Here is a 15,251-nt window from a genome sequence, read left to right on the forward strand (position 1 = left end):
AGCATTAGCATGGCTGGGGCTGGATGGAACGAATCGGAGCAAGGCGGCCCTTTGTTGCTGAGCCCGGCGGCGGGCTGAGGGAGCTGCGCGTGCATCGGGAGGCGCTGCCCGGTTAGCTGCGGGGGGCGCGCGCGCGCGCGCCTTGCCTCCTGTTGCGAGATCGCTTGCAAGGAGGCGAGAACTTTTTGCCAGCAGCCGGTGGCGGGCGACGGGTTGGCGTGCCCCCCTGACGGGAAACGCGAGCGCCCCGGAGACTCTGCCTTCCCCTGCCCGGGCTGATGAGACGCTGCGCTGAGAGCGTTGGGGCCGCCGCCTTGTCTGCTCGTGATTGTTGAGGCTCCCCCCCCCCCCTTTCCGTTCGCGGGCAGGATGGTGGACGTGGAGAGCGAAGTGCCCCCGCTTCCTCCCAGGTACAGGTTCCGAGATCTGTTGCTGGGAGATCAGGGATGGCAGAACGACGACAGGTAAGGCGGATGCGCTTCTTTGGCACTTCGGGCGGGGCGGGGGATATCCCTCGAAGCAAGAAGGATGCTCTGCTCGGTTGCCGCCTTTGGCTATGGTAGTTTAATAGGGGACGTAGCTGGCAGATGGTCAGGAAATGCAAAGCGGGCGTCTATACCTGCCGTTCTCGCAGCTGCACAGATAGTTAGCGAGAGGGCTGAGTGGAGACTCGGTGTGCAAAAAGTGCACGCAGCCCTTCTGCGCGCAGGCGTGCGTTCGGGCACCTGTGTACCCATTCTCCGACGTTTCTTGTGAGGATGCAGAAGTGTTGATTCATTAGGTTTGTCGCCTGCTGTGCCGTCGTGGAAAGCTGCTTGCAACGATGCACGATGCAATTTCAACTTTATCTCATTTCGCCCTTTAAGGGTTCTCATTCACATCCCAAAACATATGCAGCTTTTTGTTTACATGTACAAGTTGCTTTTTTGGGGTGCACATTATGCATTAGCCATGTACACACATGCAGGTTGTTTTGCATAAGCATGCAAAGCCTTTGCCTACAGCGTCTTGCACAGAGCTGTAGTTGTATTAGTGCCCTCTGTCACATTCTGCTCATCTTTGTTGTACACTTACCTCTTTCCTGTTCCACCTCACTCTTGATTTCCATGCTTTGGATTAGAACTCCCTCCCCACACACTTTCCTTTCGTGCCTCTTCTCCCTTTGTGAGTGTCTGAAGGCAGGCTGATCTCCATCAAGGATAAAATAGTCTTCTAAATTTGAGTATTAACTTGGCTGCGATCACACACACTAAATAATGCACTTTCAATCCACTTTCAGTGCAGTTTACAACTGGATTCTGCCAGTTCACACAGTAAAATTCTGTTGGAAAGTGGATTGAAAGTGCATTATTCGGTGTGTCTGATTGCAGCCCGTATTTTATATCCCACTTAGCCTGACTTTGAGATTTGGAAGGGGAAAGGGTTCAACTTCTACCTGAAGGCTCAATGTTGTGATTGCTTTGTCATGATGTTCCAAATGTCTGGAATACAATGCTTATTTAAAGCACTGATGTTTATTCAAATTATGATGCACTTTTAAACAACTGGATGCTAGGTAAGTTGAGTGGGAGATTGTTTCTCACTGCTCTGATAGGGAATCAAGACAATTCATGAGTACTTTGTTTTGATTAGATTATTTGGGAATTCTAAAATAAATAAATAAAAGAACCTACTTTTCAAGTATTTTTCTCTTCAGATTTTTGGGAAAAGATCTGGTTGTTGTTCACAGAAATCTTCGTATTGGTCTTTTGATAACAGATTCTTCTCACATACTTTCCTGGCTACTGGATCTGGCTCTTTACCCAGCCCACACTGTTTTGATCCTTCTCTTGTATTAAAAAGATGCGCTATGAATGCATTCCTGTAGTGGAATCTGCTTACATTGGTAGAAGGCAGAAAGTCTATGTAGGGTAAATACATAATTCAGTGACTCCCAGTTATGTGTGCTCCTTGAAATCCATATAGAGTTCTCTGGAACTCCATAGCAGATGCCTGCTGCCTAATAAACCTCTATTCACAAGAAGCATGTTTATAAAATATCAGAAGTCCTATTTTATGCAATTAAATTGTGAAACAGGGGTACAGTTTTCAAGTCTAGGAATACTTCTGAGTTAAAAGACCCAAAAAGGATTGTGTTCCAGAAGAAAAATGCATAGGAGGTGGTCAACCAAGGGGATGCTGTTGTCATCTTGGGGTGCTCCTAAAATTATTTGATTGCTGGAAAATGTGAGTGAGGCGGTATTATCTCCATACCTCTATGTCTTCACATGACTTGTCAAGCATCTGATGCTTCTAGGGTGTTGGCATCCATGGTCTTCTCTGATAATTTTTGAGGATCTAACTAGGCATTGCAAGAGACACAATGATACCCCTGCTCTGTGTTTCTCCCGCCAGTTTTCCTTATACTGTTTAGTAGAACCCCATGTCTGCTGTGAGATTCTCATGCTGTGCTTTGCACTGATCCTGCCTTGCATAATTGGCTGTTGGGCATGGGGTGGTCTTCTGTGAGATGACATAATATCACCTTGAGTTCAGACCTTCAGTTCCTATTACCTTAAGGGAGCTGGAATGTCCAAGAGATAAAGACATATTGCTTGCTTTAAACTGAAAGCCCTTTCTGCAGGAGGCCAGGGTGGTTCTCTTACCCTGACTATTTTATAGTGAGCAAGCCACCTGTGTTGTAAAAAGTGGACAAATGTTTCTGACTGAATCATGAAAACTGAGTGGTGGAAAACAAAAATGGAGTGGGGGAGCAGTAATAATTCCATAAGTAGCTTTTACTGATCCCCCTTAAGCTGTGTTGGTCTAATGGTAGAAGTCTTGCACAGTTTGCCAGATTTATTTATTTGGTTGCTTGATCAACTAATTTCCTAGTAACTAACATGATTTCTTCAAAGTGCCTGACGATTGCAGATGTTGGTATACTATTGCAGAAAAGCACGCAAAGTATAATTTCCTTGATTTGCCAAGCCAACATTTCAAATGCCATTAACAATCAGAGATTTGGACTGTTTCATTGAAATGGGGAACCTTTTATGCCCTCTGGTTATGTTTACATAGAAAACATATGCTAGTGAAATTGAAGATTCAGTAATGAAGATATAATGTGATTTTCTTCTAGCAATTTAATATGTTTGTGGATAAACAAGGGAAATGAGCTCCCTGACTTTAACAAATGAATTTGTGGCAAAGTCATGTATGCAGCCACTCACTCACACTGGTGCATTCATACAACTCGAGATACTGATAGCTGTACAGACTTGACAGATGATAAAGACGGAGATATACAAAAGGCAGTATCTGAGAGCCAATGAACTGTAGCTGTTAAAGTGACAGATTAGGATCTGGGAAGTGGGGATCCCCAGTCTGCCATGAAACTCACTGGGGGTGGGATATTGGGGTAGTGACTGTGTGTCAAATGTGACCATCTTCATAGTGTGATCATGAGCATAAAATGAAGGGGTGTCCTTTTCTGAACTGCTTGGAGGACAGATGGGATAAAAATTTATTTGTCTGTGTTTCTTGTATCAGGGACTAGTGTTTTGCACCAGTCTTAAAAGAATAAATCTTCATGGACAAATGTCACTTCCTTTTGGCAATTTCCTGCATGCCCATTTGTCTCTAGATTACTTGTTGCAGAATGCATCTCAGAAGGTGAAGCAGGGCCTATGGAGCTTCCACCTATGGTGACTTTTCATACATGAAAATCACCAGTTGATGTTTCATCAACTTGTTTGCGTGAACCAATCCTTGGCTACACTGTTTAGCTCCAATTCAAAGGCAACATGCTGATGAAATCTGTGACCTAGTGTTCCAGGTTTTTAGTTGTTGTTAAGGAGAAGATGACATACATATGAAACTGCTTTACATTGAGTCAGAGCATTGGTCTTTCAAGGTCTGTCACCCACTCTGACCAGCTGCAGCTTTCTAGGCTTTTGGACTGATGCCTTTTTGCATCACCTGCTACCTGATCCTTTTAACTGGAAATGCTAGAAATTGATTCCACAAACATGTTAAGGGAATGGTAGAGATGACTGCGGAAGGCAATGGCAAACCACCCTGTAAAAAGTCTGCCCTGAAGACATTGTGAAAGCAATGTCAACCCAGAGTCGGAAATGACTGGTGCTTGCGCAGGGGATTACCTTTACCTTTAGAGCTGCCATATTTAGCACCCAAGGGGATGTAATGAGTTCCTGCATAGCATAAGCAGATGATACTGAATAAGCAAACAGTACTCAAGTGGAAATGGCAGAGATTGAATTGCATGCAAAGCAGGTGCTTTACCCCTGAGCCGTGCCCTCCCTTTGGTGTTGTTCCTATCGTCTTTGACAGGGCTGCCCCCCTCCTTTGAACAGCTGGGGGGATGTTAGGTCTTGGGTTGAGTTTGTCAATCACATGTCACTCTCTTTTCCTCTTTGGGTGATCAGTCCTTTCAGGTGTTAGTTCTGAGAGAGGAACAGGATCATTGCACATGAATCTCTGTCTGCTGGAGAAGGTTTCCTTTTCCTGCAGAAAACAGTTTGTACCTCTGGTAGATGGTGTACAAGAGCAGTAGCTGGAATGCCTAGATGAATGCAATTCTAAGCAGGGTTACCCCTTCTAAGCATATTGAAGGTGATGGCTTTAGAAAAGTGTAACTCTACTTAGGATTGCACTGTCAATTGCTTGGTCTGGAAAGTCTTGCTGTAAGAAATCTTGAAAACCTCCAAAGGAGGGAGACAGATTTAAATATTACCTCCTTCAAGAACTGTGGTTGGTATTAATGAGAACATTTTGCTTTCTTATGTCTGAAATAATGGTTCATGATAGAACAGCATGGCTCTGTGAATTGTAGTAAAAACAAACAGAAAGAGGAGGAAAAGCCCTTTTGGGTTTTTTAAAGCTTGAACTTGACGAAGGAAAATTGTAAATGTTGAAGCTAGAATCCTTAGTTTAAGTGGAGAATGAAATATGGCTCACAGATCTGAATTGCAAAAGACTGAACCAATTAGGTAAATCACTTTTGTTTTTGCTGTGACATTACCACTTAGGCGGATGACTAGTGTGTACATATTTTCATAGAAACATTATTGCTCTTGGGGAAATTTTGGTAACATTGCCATAGAAACTGTCAGCCCTCAATGATAGGAAATATTTAATGATGAAAGATTGCATAACCCAGTGGTCCCTCAGGAAGCAGATGACTCTCCAGCAGCTTTGTGCCCAACTTTGATTAATTTGGAGAGGTCTAATACACAAGTATGTTGTTGACATTGGCCATGCTTTTCTGTACATTTTCTTCTGGATTACATATCCCCGTGGGTTTGAAGGGATAACCTCCTGCTGTTTTAACTGGGACACAATGCTCATTGTCCTCTGTTTGCTCAGAACCATCCTTTGTTACCATGGCCACTTCCTGTCTTCCCTTTGCTGCTGTCAGTCCTCCAAGCACCATAGATGTTAATTATGCTATGGTAATTATTCTTATCTCTTCCCTCATAATTTTCACCCTTATTGTGCCAATGGGACAAAACGTGTTGGCCATTTTGAGATCTGATCCTAGTTCACTTTCATTTATACTGTATGTGAGGTTGGCTTCAGTACCAGAGTGGTCGCTACGGTACGGTCTCTACACTGGTATAGGTGCTGCCAGTCAGGAGTTCTGCAATGCCGCATTGTTTGTGCTTTGCTATGTACTGTTTTCTCTGATTTCCTGTTCTAGCTACTGAAGGCGCAGTTGAAATGCCGAGTAGACCTGCCTTGGGTCTAGGGTTGCCAAGTCTGTGCTAGAAAATACCTGGAGACTTTGGAGGTGGATCCAGGAGAGGGTGGGGTTTGGGGAGGGGCCTCAGCATGGTAGAGTGCCATAGAGTCCACCCTTCAAAGCAGCTGTTTTCTCCAGGAGAGCTGATCTCTGCCAGCTGGAGAGCAGTTGTAAAAGTGGGAGATCTTCAGGCTCCTGTCCTTTTGTATGGCGCATGGTAATTCAGGCCAGCGTTACTCACATAATGACTTGGGAGCCGCATGTTGCTCTTTGACATGCCTTGTATGGTTTTTCTGAGTACCATTCCCCAGTGTGCATCCTCTAATACAGGGCTGGCCAACGGTAGCTCTCTAGATGTTTTCTGCCTACAACTCCCATCAGCCCCAGCCAGCATGGCCAATGGCTGGGGCTGCTGGGAATTGTAGGCAAAAAAAATCTGAAGAGCTACCGTTGGCCTCGCCTGCTCTAATATTCCAGGGAAGGGGGCAAAACCATTTCATAATAGGGCTTGCAGTTAGCCAGTGGTCACCACCTTGAAGCAGCTGTTGCTAGAGAGACAAGAGGACAGGGACACTGTGAGCTCTCCTGAACTGTGGGCCTTGTGCCAGAGATGGAATCAGAAGGCCATCCTTTCCTCTGTAACAACTGCCCGTCCTTATCCGGAGTCTCTGTGCTCTCACCTGCTTAGCTGTTGGGAAGATAGAAAAATCAATGGCGATACAGTAAGAGAATGTAGCCAAAAAATAACTGCATCAAAGAAAAGAGCCACTTATAACAAAAATTACGGCTGTCATTTAAGATATTCAAGATGGGCGTGTAAGAGAAGACAGTCTGAGGACTTTGTAAATTGGCGCTTGAAGAAGCTGCAATGCAGCAGAACGCGATTTAAGCCGGTGATTGTGTGAAGGCAAGAATTTTTCCTTCTGAAGTCGACAAGGAAGGACTTCTTTTATGATTTGTTTGGAGCAGGACTACTCTGCAAAGACTTTGAAATTTTCTTGGAGTCATCCTATGGAATATTATCTTTCCACACGGGACTTTGTTCTTGATCTCTGTTATTGTTTATGAATGAATTTGAAGATGCATTTACATCTTTAATACAGACATTTTGTAATTTTTGTTATGTGGTTGTTTTCTTTAATGCAGTTTATTTTTGGCTACATAGCTGTTGGGAAGAGCAGAACCTGGCTGCAGAGAAGAGCGAGTAAAACCACAATCACAGTAACTTGTATTAGTATTTAAAAGCAGTCATAAAATATATTAGAACAACAGATCATACAGGGTAAGATGGGTTCTCCTAGAAGTTATAAGCCTACTAATTGAGATCCATGAGAAGCTGATGGGCAGATCCCCTCACTAGTCCCTGCTTTATCCTCTGGTGGTGGTGACAATGTAGGTGCCTTCCCCGCATCCCACTTAACCCACCCTCACTGCCTTGATGAAGTCTAGAGGGAGTTCTCCAACCCAGTCTCCTCTCACTGCTCCACCAGTGACTTGAACAGGTAACTGTTTTTTGCAAATGTGGAGACAATGCTCCTCTCTTTGTGGGAATGGATACCCCCCCCCTTTTCTTCCTGTTTTCAGATTCTTTCTTGATGGGGAGGGGGGGAGGGTTTCATCAAGTTTGTAGAAAAATTTTCCTTCTGTGTAAATGAGCCTGATCTGCAGATTTGAGTATATATGAGTGAGCCCACACACTGCTTTACCATCATTCTTTTCAGAATGTTTTCTGAAATATATAGTTTTTTAAAAAGACTTTACCATCATTCTTTTTGGAATGTTTTTTAAAAGGCTTTACCATCATTCTTTTCAGAGTGTTTTCTGAAAAACGTTTTTTAAAAAGACATTTGCATGGTTTTCCTAAGCTGATATTAGAAGTAACAGTACCACAATGAAACAATTCAAATGAGTTCAGAGTTGGGGATATCCTATATGTATTCTAAGTATATTTTGACAGACAGCATAAGCAGACTCTCTTTTAATATGGTTCTTAAAAGGATTTTGATGCGGTTACTCTTGAAGTGTTGTAAAAGCTGTATAGGGAATTAATCTCTGTTTACAAGACAGAGTGGTATATTATGGAAACATGTTACAGACTTAAGGATTTCTTTTTAATAAGAGATGTCATAATGCCCTGTAGAATTCTGTCTGTCTCTAGATATTTTTTTTTAAAATGACCTTCCTCCAAGGAACTAAGAGATGCATGCATTACATTCTTCCTGCGTTGCATTTTGTTCATTCAACAAGCCTGTGAGGGAGATTGGGCTGAGAGATGGTGAATGGTTTTAGTGAGTTTTGTGGCTGAGTGGGGATTTGAACCCAGGCTTAATCCAGTGACATTATGCCAACTCTCACTGGGGATGTTGTGACAGGGTCATTTGAAATGTGTGTAGTGGTCTTTGATAGACCTCCCAATTACCCCTTTAGATTTGTGCCACCTTAGAGGATCCTATTTGTATGGAAAGGCAGAATATAAATATTTAAAATAAATAAAAGAATAAATGAATGTATTCTCTGAAGGAGATCTTTAGAGCCCTGAATGCCCTGAGATTTTAAATAATGACTTGGTTCAATAAATATGTGCAGTTAATGAGCTGCCAAGACCTTTCCTTTGAGTTATTTATGATATGCTAATGACACTTGCAGAGGAAAATACAGCCTTGAAAATCTACATTTTTCACGCATCCTTTTTTTTTGTTTAATTCACCTTCTCTTATTGTTGGATGATGGCCATGATCAGCAAGACTCAGCATGGGTTCTGTAAGGGAAGATCTTGCCTCACTAACCTGTTACATTTCTTTGAGGGGGTGAATAAACATGTGGACAAAGGAGACCCGGTAGATATTGTTTACCTTGACTTCCAGAAAGTTTTTGATAAAGTTCCTCATCAAAGGCTCCTTAGTAAGCTCGAGAGTCATGGAGTAAAAGGACAGGTCCTCTTGTGGATCAAAAACTGGCTAATTAATAGGAAGCAGAGAGTGAGTATAAATGGGCAGTCTTCACAGTAGAGGACGGTAAGCAGTGGAGTGCCGCAGGGCTCAGTACTGGATCCTATGCTCTTTAACTTGTTCATAAATGATTTGGAGTTGGGAGTAAGCAGTGAAGTGGCCAAGTTTGCAGATGACACTAAATTGTTCAGGGTGGTGAGAACCAGAGAGGATTGTGAGGAACTCCAAAGGGATCTGTTGAGGCTGGGTGAGTGGGCGTCAACGTGGCAGATGAGGTTCAGTGTGGCCAAGTGCAAAGTAATGCACATTGGGGCCAAGAATCCCAGCTACAAATACAAGTTGATGGGGTGTGAACTGGCAGAGACTGACCACGATCTTGGGGTCGTGGTAGATAACTCACTGAAAATGTCAAGGCATTGTGCGATTGCAATAAAAAAGGCCAGCACCATGCTGGGAATTATTAGGAAGGGAATTGAAAACAAATCAGCCAGTATCATAATGCCCCTGTATAAATTGATGGTGCGGTCTCATTTGGAATACTGTGTACAATTCTGGTCACTGCACCTCAAAAAGGATATTATAGCATTGGAAAAAGTCCAGAAAAGGGCAACTAGAATGATTAAAGGGTTGGAATACTTTCCCTATGAAGAAAGGTTAAAACGCTTGGGGCTCTTTAGCTTGGAGAAACATCGACTGCAGGGTGACATGATAGAGGTTTACAAGATTATGCATGGGATGGAGAAGGGAGAGAAAGAAGTACTTTTCTCCCTTTCTCACAATACAAAAACTCATGGGCATTTGATGAAATTGCTGAGCAGTCGGGTTAGAACGGATAAAAGGAGGTACTTCTTCACCCAAAGGGTGATTAACATGTGGAATTCACTGCCACAGGAGGTGGTAGCAGCTACAAGCATAGCCAGCTTCAAGAGGGGGTTAGATAAAAATATGGAGCAGAGGTCCATCAGTGGCTATTAGACACACTGTGTATATGTATGTGTGTGTGTGTGTATATATATATACACACACACACATAAATTTTTTGGTCGCTGTGTGACGCAGAGTGTTGGACTGGATGGGCCATTGGCCTGATTCTACATGGCTTCTCTTATGTTCTTAAGATTTAAGCTTCTATAGTCTCATTTGGGTAGACATTGGGTTGTATCCAGTGAACCTCTTTCACTCCATCTCATCTAGTTCCCCTCTAGGAAACAGCCCCTGTCCCATGTGACTTTTTGTTATCTCCTATGATTCTTAGCATATGCTTTTTGAATGGTCGAAGGAAACACCTCTTTTTTTTTTAACCAGTGGAAAAGCTGACTGGAGCCAACCGATCAAAGTGTTAATTTTGGGTCAATAAGTCTGTGCAGCTAATGAGGTGCCAAGATGTTTCTTGTGAGTTATATGTGATATAGTCTATTACATTAGAAAAGATCTTGGTGTGCGATCATTCCCTTCCTGTATCATTCTATAGATAACAAGATGAGTTTTAGTTAAAAGCTGGTAGAGACATTGATTTAAAAATTCTATTAGCTATCTTAACTCTATTCTAATTGAGTGTCTATGTTTACCAGAACCATAAAGACAGTTTTTGATACTAAAAGTTTGTATCTGAATGGCCAATTCTTTTATCAATTATTTAGGGAATATCTGCCTATTATAAACTTGCTTCTAGTCACGAGGTTCAGTGATGGACTGGTTTCAGAGGTCTTTATACTACTCTTTATACCAGCATGTCTTCTGAACTACTCTGAACTATTAAAATAGTTAGGCAATGTATATAGTTTTCCTTTCTCATAGCTCTATTATTTTTAATATATTAAGTTATAGGTAAAATTTTTTGGCTTGTACTGAAATCCTGTAAACCACTGCTAATTCTAAATGAAGCTTCTGCATGCCTTGTCCCCCTGCAAGTGAAACCTTAAGTGTTTTGGGAAGCATCTTGGTTCTAGGATTGCCAGGTCAGTGTGATATGCTGGCAGGGTAGAGTAGACGTTCTAGGAGCCAGAAATGTTGCCTCTGACATGCCAACATAACCAGAAATGATGTTGTGCACCTTGCTGACATCACCTGGAAGTGACATAGGCACATCGGGAGCGACACTCTGGTTTTGGGCAAAACTCTATGGTAAAATTGCCTTCAAACATAGAGCTTTGTCCAAAAACTAGAGCATTGTCCTTGGCATGCCCACATCACTTCCAGGTGACGTAAGCATGTTGCATGATATTGCTGTTTTTTGGGGGGGGGCGGGATTTCCTCCCACCAGCCAGCTGGTCAGCAGCAGGCAGTGGCCTGCAAAACTGGGGGGATCCCCCACCCCCAACTGCCAAATGGGAACTCTACTTGGTTTTGGATGCAGGGATGGCTGAGTAGAGTGTATTTTCATGTTCTAACTGGATGAACAGTTTTAGTCTCTATGAGACATGAGTAAAAGATTAGCAAGTTTTTTGTGCAGTGGACTAGATGCACTAACAAAACATGCTGTCTTTTGCTCCAAGCCAGAATTGAGAGCAGAACAAAATGGATTCTGAATCCCATTGTGTCATGCTCTTTCTGTGGGTGTCTCATGGAATAATTTTGGACTAATTTACCTGAAATCAGTTTACTTACTTTTAGCTGAATAATTTGTAGTGGTTGCCTTATTATTGCAGTTAGTAGGTAGGTGGGGGGGTGGGGGGTGGGCTCCCTCTGGGAATCCTACCCCCCCAGGGAAAGTGCATGCGCAATACATAGCCTCTCCTCTCCCGGTGTAGTGAACGCCGCGTGGTCACTGTCTGGCTATGCCTGGCAGATGGTCACTGCAATGGCCTCTCCTGCATTACTGCATCCGTAGCAACACCTTCTCGCTGGTCCCCCCCGTTTTCACAGAGTTTGCTACGTCATGGTGCGACCGAATTGTCCGGCGGTATAACCGGATGGGCAGGCTGGGCCCACCAACCTCGTCAGCCTAAGAGAAGGAAAACTCTAACATCAAACCCGGGCAGATAGAGCTCGTTAATGTAACACCTACCACCTGGAGGACTCACTGCCGGCGTCCCGGCTTACTGGGCCATGGCAGATGACCCCCAGGTGAAAGGGTGGAGCCAGTACCGCGCACACTGCGCTTCACCTAAAAAATTCCTCTGCGCAGGCCTGAAGGGCATATCCACACACACAACTCACAACGCATCAAGTCCTGCAGCGATAGGCAAGGGGCGAAACGGCAGGTGGAAGGTGCCACTGGAAGCCGCAGTCCCGATCCTGCATGTAGGCGGTTCAGGATATTGGTCGCCTGATGCTAACCCGGAGACGAAAGCATCTTTCGGCAGCACCCTGAACGACCAAGCAGCCTTATCTAGGGACAGCACTGCTTGCTCCACACGGAGAGGGGCCTAGAAAAGGTGGCCTAAACAAAGCTCGTCTCCCCCACCCCAGTTGGCTAGCCGCGGTCAACGGGCATCCTTACTTGCGGTCGAAAAATAACAACAAAGAAAAGGCATGCACCTGCCTCACAAAGTGTGCAAAGACTAAAGCTTGCGTGTTGGAACATCAGAACCATGCTTGACACAGTAGGCAGTGGTCGCCCTGAACGACGCTCTGCTCTAGTTGCCCACGAACTTCTCAGGTTGAATATCGACATAGCAGCTCTCAGTGAGGTCCGTTTCCCTGAGGAAGGTAGTCTTCAAGAACACGGTGCTGGCTATACCCTCTACTGGTCGGGTAAGTCAAAGGCTGAGAGCCGCCTTTCTGGCGTTGGCTTCATGGTCAGGAACTCCATTGCCTCCAAACTCGAAAACCTTCCAACAGGTCACTCAGATCGCATCATGTCCATGCGCCTCCCACTTCAAAACAAGCAGCATGCAACACTTTTCAGTGTGTATGCCCCAACCCTTCAAGCAGATCCTGCAGAAAAGCACAAGTTCTATGCTGATCTACGCAACCTCGTACGGAAAACCCCTACAGAGGACAAGGTGATCATCCTTGGCGACTTCAATGCCAGAGTAGGTAAAGACTCGGAAGCCTGGAAAGGAGTACTTGGCAAACACGGCATTGGCAACTGCAATGACAACGGGCGCCTCCTGCTAGAATTCTGCATGGAGCACCAGCTCACCATCACCAACACTATCTTCCAGCAGAAGAACAGTCTGAAGACAACCTGGATGCACCCACGGTCCAAGCATTGGCACCTTATCGACTACATTCTGGTGCGCCAGAGAGACCTTCGAGATGTCTTACACACCCGAGTAATGCCCAGCGCAGAATGTCATACGGATCATCGTCTTGTACGCTGCAATCTCCGTCTTCACTTTAAACCCACACCCAGGAGAGGAGGTATCCCTCGGAGGAAGTTTCAGGTTGGCAGCCTCCAGTCAGCCGAAGTTAAAGCTGCCTTCCAGGCAAAACTCCAGTCAAGAATTGAGGACCTCAGTTGCCCCACAGACCCTTCTCCAGAAGCACTCTGGGAACACCTAAAAACTACCGTCCTGCAGATCTCTGAAGAAGTCCTCGGGTTCTCCACAAGGAAGAACAAGGACTGGTTTGATGAGAACAATCAAGAGATCCAAGAATTACTGGCAAAAAAGAGATCTGCCTACCAAGCACATCTTGCTCAGCCCTCCTGTCCTGGGAAAAAAGCAACCTTTCGCGCTGTATGTAGCAACCTCCAGCGCAAGCTTCGAGACATTCAGAACGAGTGGTGGACCAAGCTTGCAGAGAGAACCCAGCTGTGTGCAGACACTGGTGATTTAAGAGGGTTCTACGAAGCCCTGAAGGCAGTATATGGTCCATCATATCAGGCTCAGAGTCCCTTGCATAGTGCAGACGGCCAAGTGCTCCTCACAGACAAGGCATCCATACTGAACCGGTGGTCAGAGTATTTTCAGGTTCTCTTCAGTGCCAACCGCGTAGTTCAAGATTCAGCAATCCACCTCACCCCACTTCAACCGGTGAAAACAGAGTTGGATGAGATCCCCACCCTAGAAGAGACTGTTAAAGCCATCAAGCAACTGAAAAGTGGCAAGGCAGCAGGAGTTGATGGAATTCCACCAGAGATCTGGAAGCATGGGGGCACAGTACTACATAGCTCACTTCACAAAGTACTTGTCACCTGCTGGGAACAAGGCAAATTACCATAGGACTTTCGCGATGCAATCATCATCACCCTATACAAGAACAAAGGGGAAAAGTCAGACTGCTCCAACTACCGGGGAATAACCCTGCTCTCCATCGCAGGCAAAATCCTTGCCAGAATACTCCTGAACAGACTGGTGCCCACCATTGCAGAAGAACTCCTCCCAGAGAGCCAGTGCGGCTTCAGAGCTAACAGGAGCACCACCGACATGGTATTTGTTCTCAGGCAGCTCCAAGAGAAATGCAGGGAACAGAACAAGGGTCTGTATGTGACTTTTGTCGACCTTACCAAAGCTTTCGATACCGTTAGCAGGAAAGGCCTGTGGCAAATCTTGGAACGTTTAGGATGTCCCCCAAGGTTCCTCAGCATGATCATCCAGCTACACGAAGACCAGCGAGGCCAAGTCAGACACTGCAACGACCTCTCGGAGCCCTTCCCAATAGGCACAGGTGTAAAGCAAGGCTGCGTTCTCGCGCCAACTCTCTTTACGATCTTCTTTAGCATGATGCTTCAAAGAGCCGCAGTAGATCTAGATGAGGACGATGGTGTCTACATCCGCTATCGCACCGATGGCAGCCTGTTCAACCTGAGGCGACTAAAGGCACACTCCAAGACAATGGAAAAACTCATCCGAGAGCTACTGTTTGCTGATGATGCTGCACTCGTCTCCCACTCGGTATCAGCTCTGCAGCATATGACGTCCTGCTTTGCAGAGGCTGCCAAGCTATTCGGCCTAGAAGTTAGTCTGAAGAAGACAGAAGTTCTCCACCAGCCTGCACCCCAGGAAGATTATCACCCTCCCTGCATCACTGTGGGTGAATCAGTTCTGAAGACAGTCCAGCAGTTCAGCTACCTGGGGTGCATCATCTCCTCAGATGCCAAGATCGACAAGGAGATTGACAACAGGCTGGCAAAGGCAAACCGTGCATTTGGCCGACTGCACAAAAGAGTGTGGAGCAACAAGCATCTGAAAAAAGGCACAAAGATCAATGTTTACAAAGCGGTTGTGATGACAACCCTCATCTATGGCTCCGAATCGTGGGTTTTATACTGTCATCACCTGCGACTCCTTGAGCGCTTTCATCAGCGCTGCCTTCGCACCATCCTCAACATCCACTGGAGTGACTTTGTGACCAACACTGAAGTCCTCAAGCGGGCAGAGGTTACCAGCATCGAGGCACTGCTGTTGAAGACGCAGCTGCGCTGGGCAGGGCATATTTCTAGGATGGAAAACCACCGCCTTCCCAAGATTGCCCTGTATGGCGAACTCTCCACCGGCCATCGAAATAGAGGGGCACCAAAGAAGAGGTACAAGGACTCCTTGAAGAAATCCCTTAGCACCTGTCACATCAACCATCACCAGTGGTCTGACCTAGCCTCAGATCGCAAAGCATGGAGGCACACCATCCACCAGGCTGTCTCTTCCTTTGAGAACACACGCATAGCTGGTCTT

General features: G+C 45.2%; 1 protein-coding gene across 5 annotated transcripts in view; it reads left to right on the top strand.

Annotated features, from left to right (window-relative positions):
• The first annotated feature begins 352 nt into the window (after positions 1 to 352).
• The window catches only part of KCNT2 (potassium sodium-activated channel subfamily T member 2), a 364,082-nt gene continuing 349,183 nt past the window's right edge, over positions 353 to 15,251 (top strand). For all 5 annotated transcript variants that reach the window (XM_060232364.1, XM_060232365.1, XM_060232366.1 and 2 more), the window contains exon 1: positions 353 to 464. In XM_060232364.1, the coding sequence (XP_060088347.1) occupies positions 370 to 464 (95 nt within the window). In that variant the 5' untranslated portion in view covers positions 353 to 369. The remainder of the gene's footprint in view (positions 465 to 15,251) is intronic.

The sequence above is a fragment of the Heteronotia binoei genome, chromosome 2 (assembly GCF_032191835.1).
Source record: "Heteronotia binoei isolate CCM8104 ecotype False Entrance Well chromosome 2, APGP_CSIRO_Hbin_v1, whole genome shotgun sequence".
Lineage (NCBI taxonomy): Eukaryota > Metazoa > Chordata > Lepidosauria > Squamata > Gekkonidae > Heteronotia > Heteronotia binoei.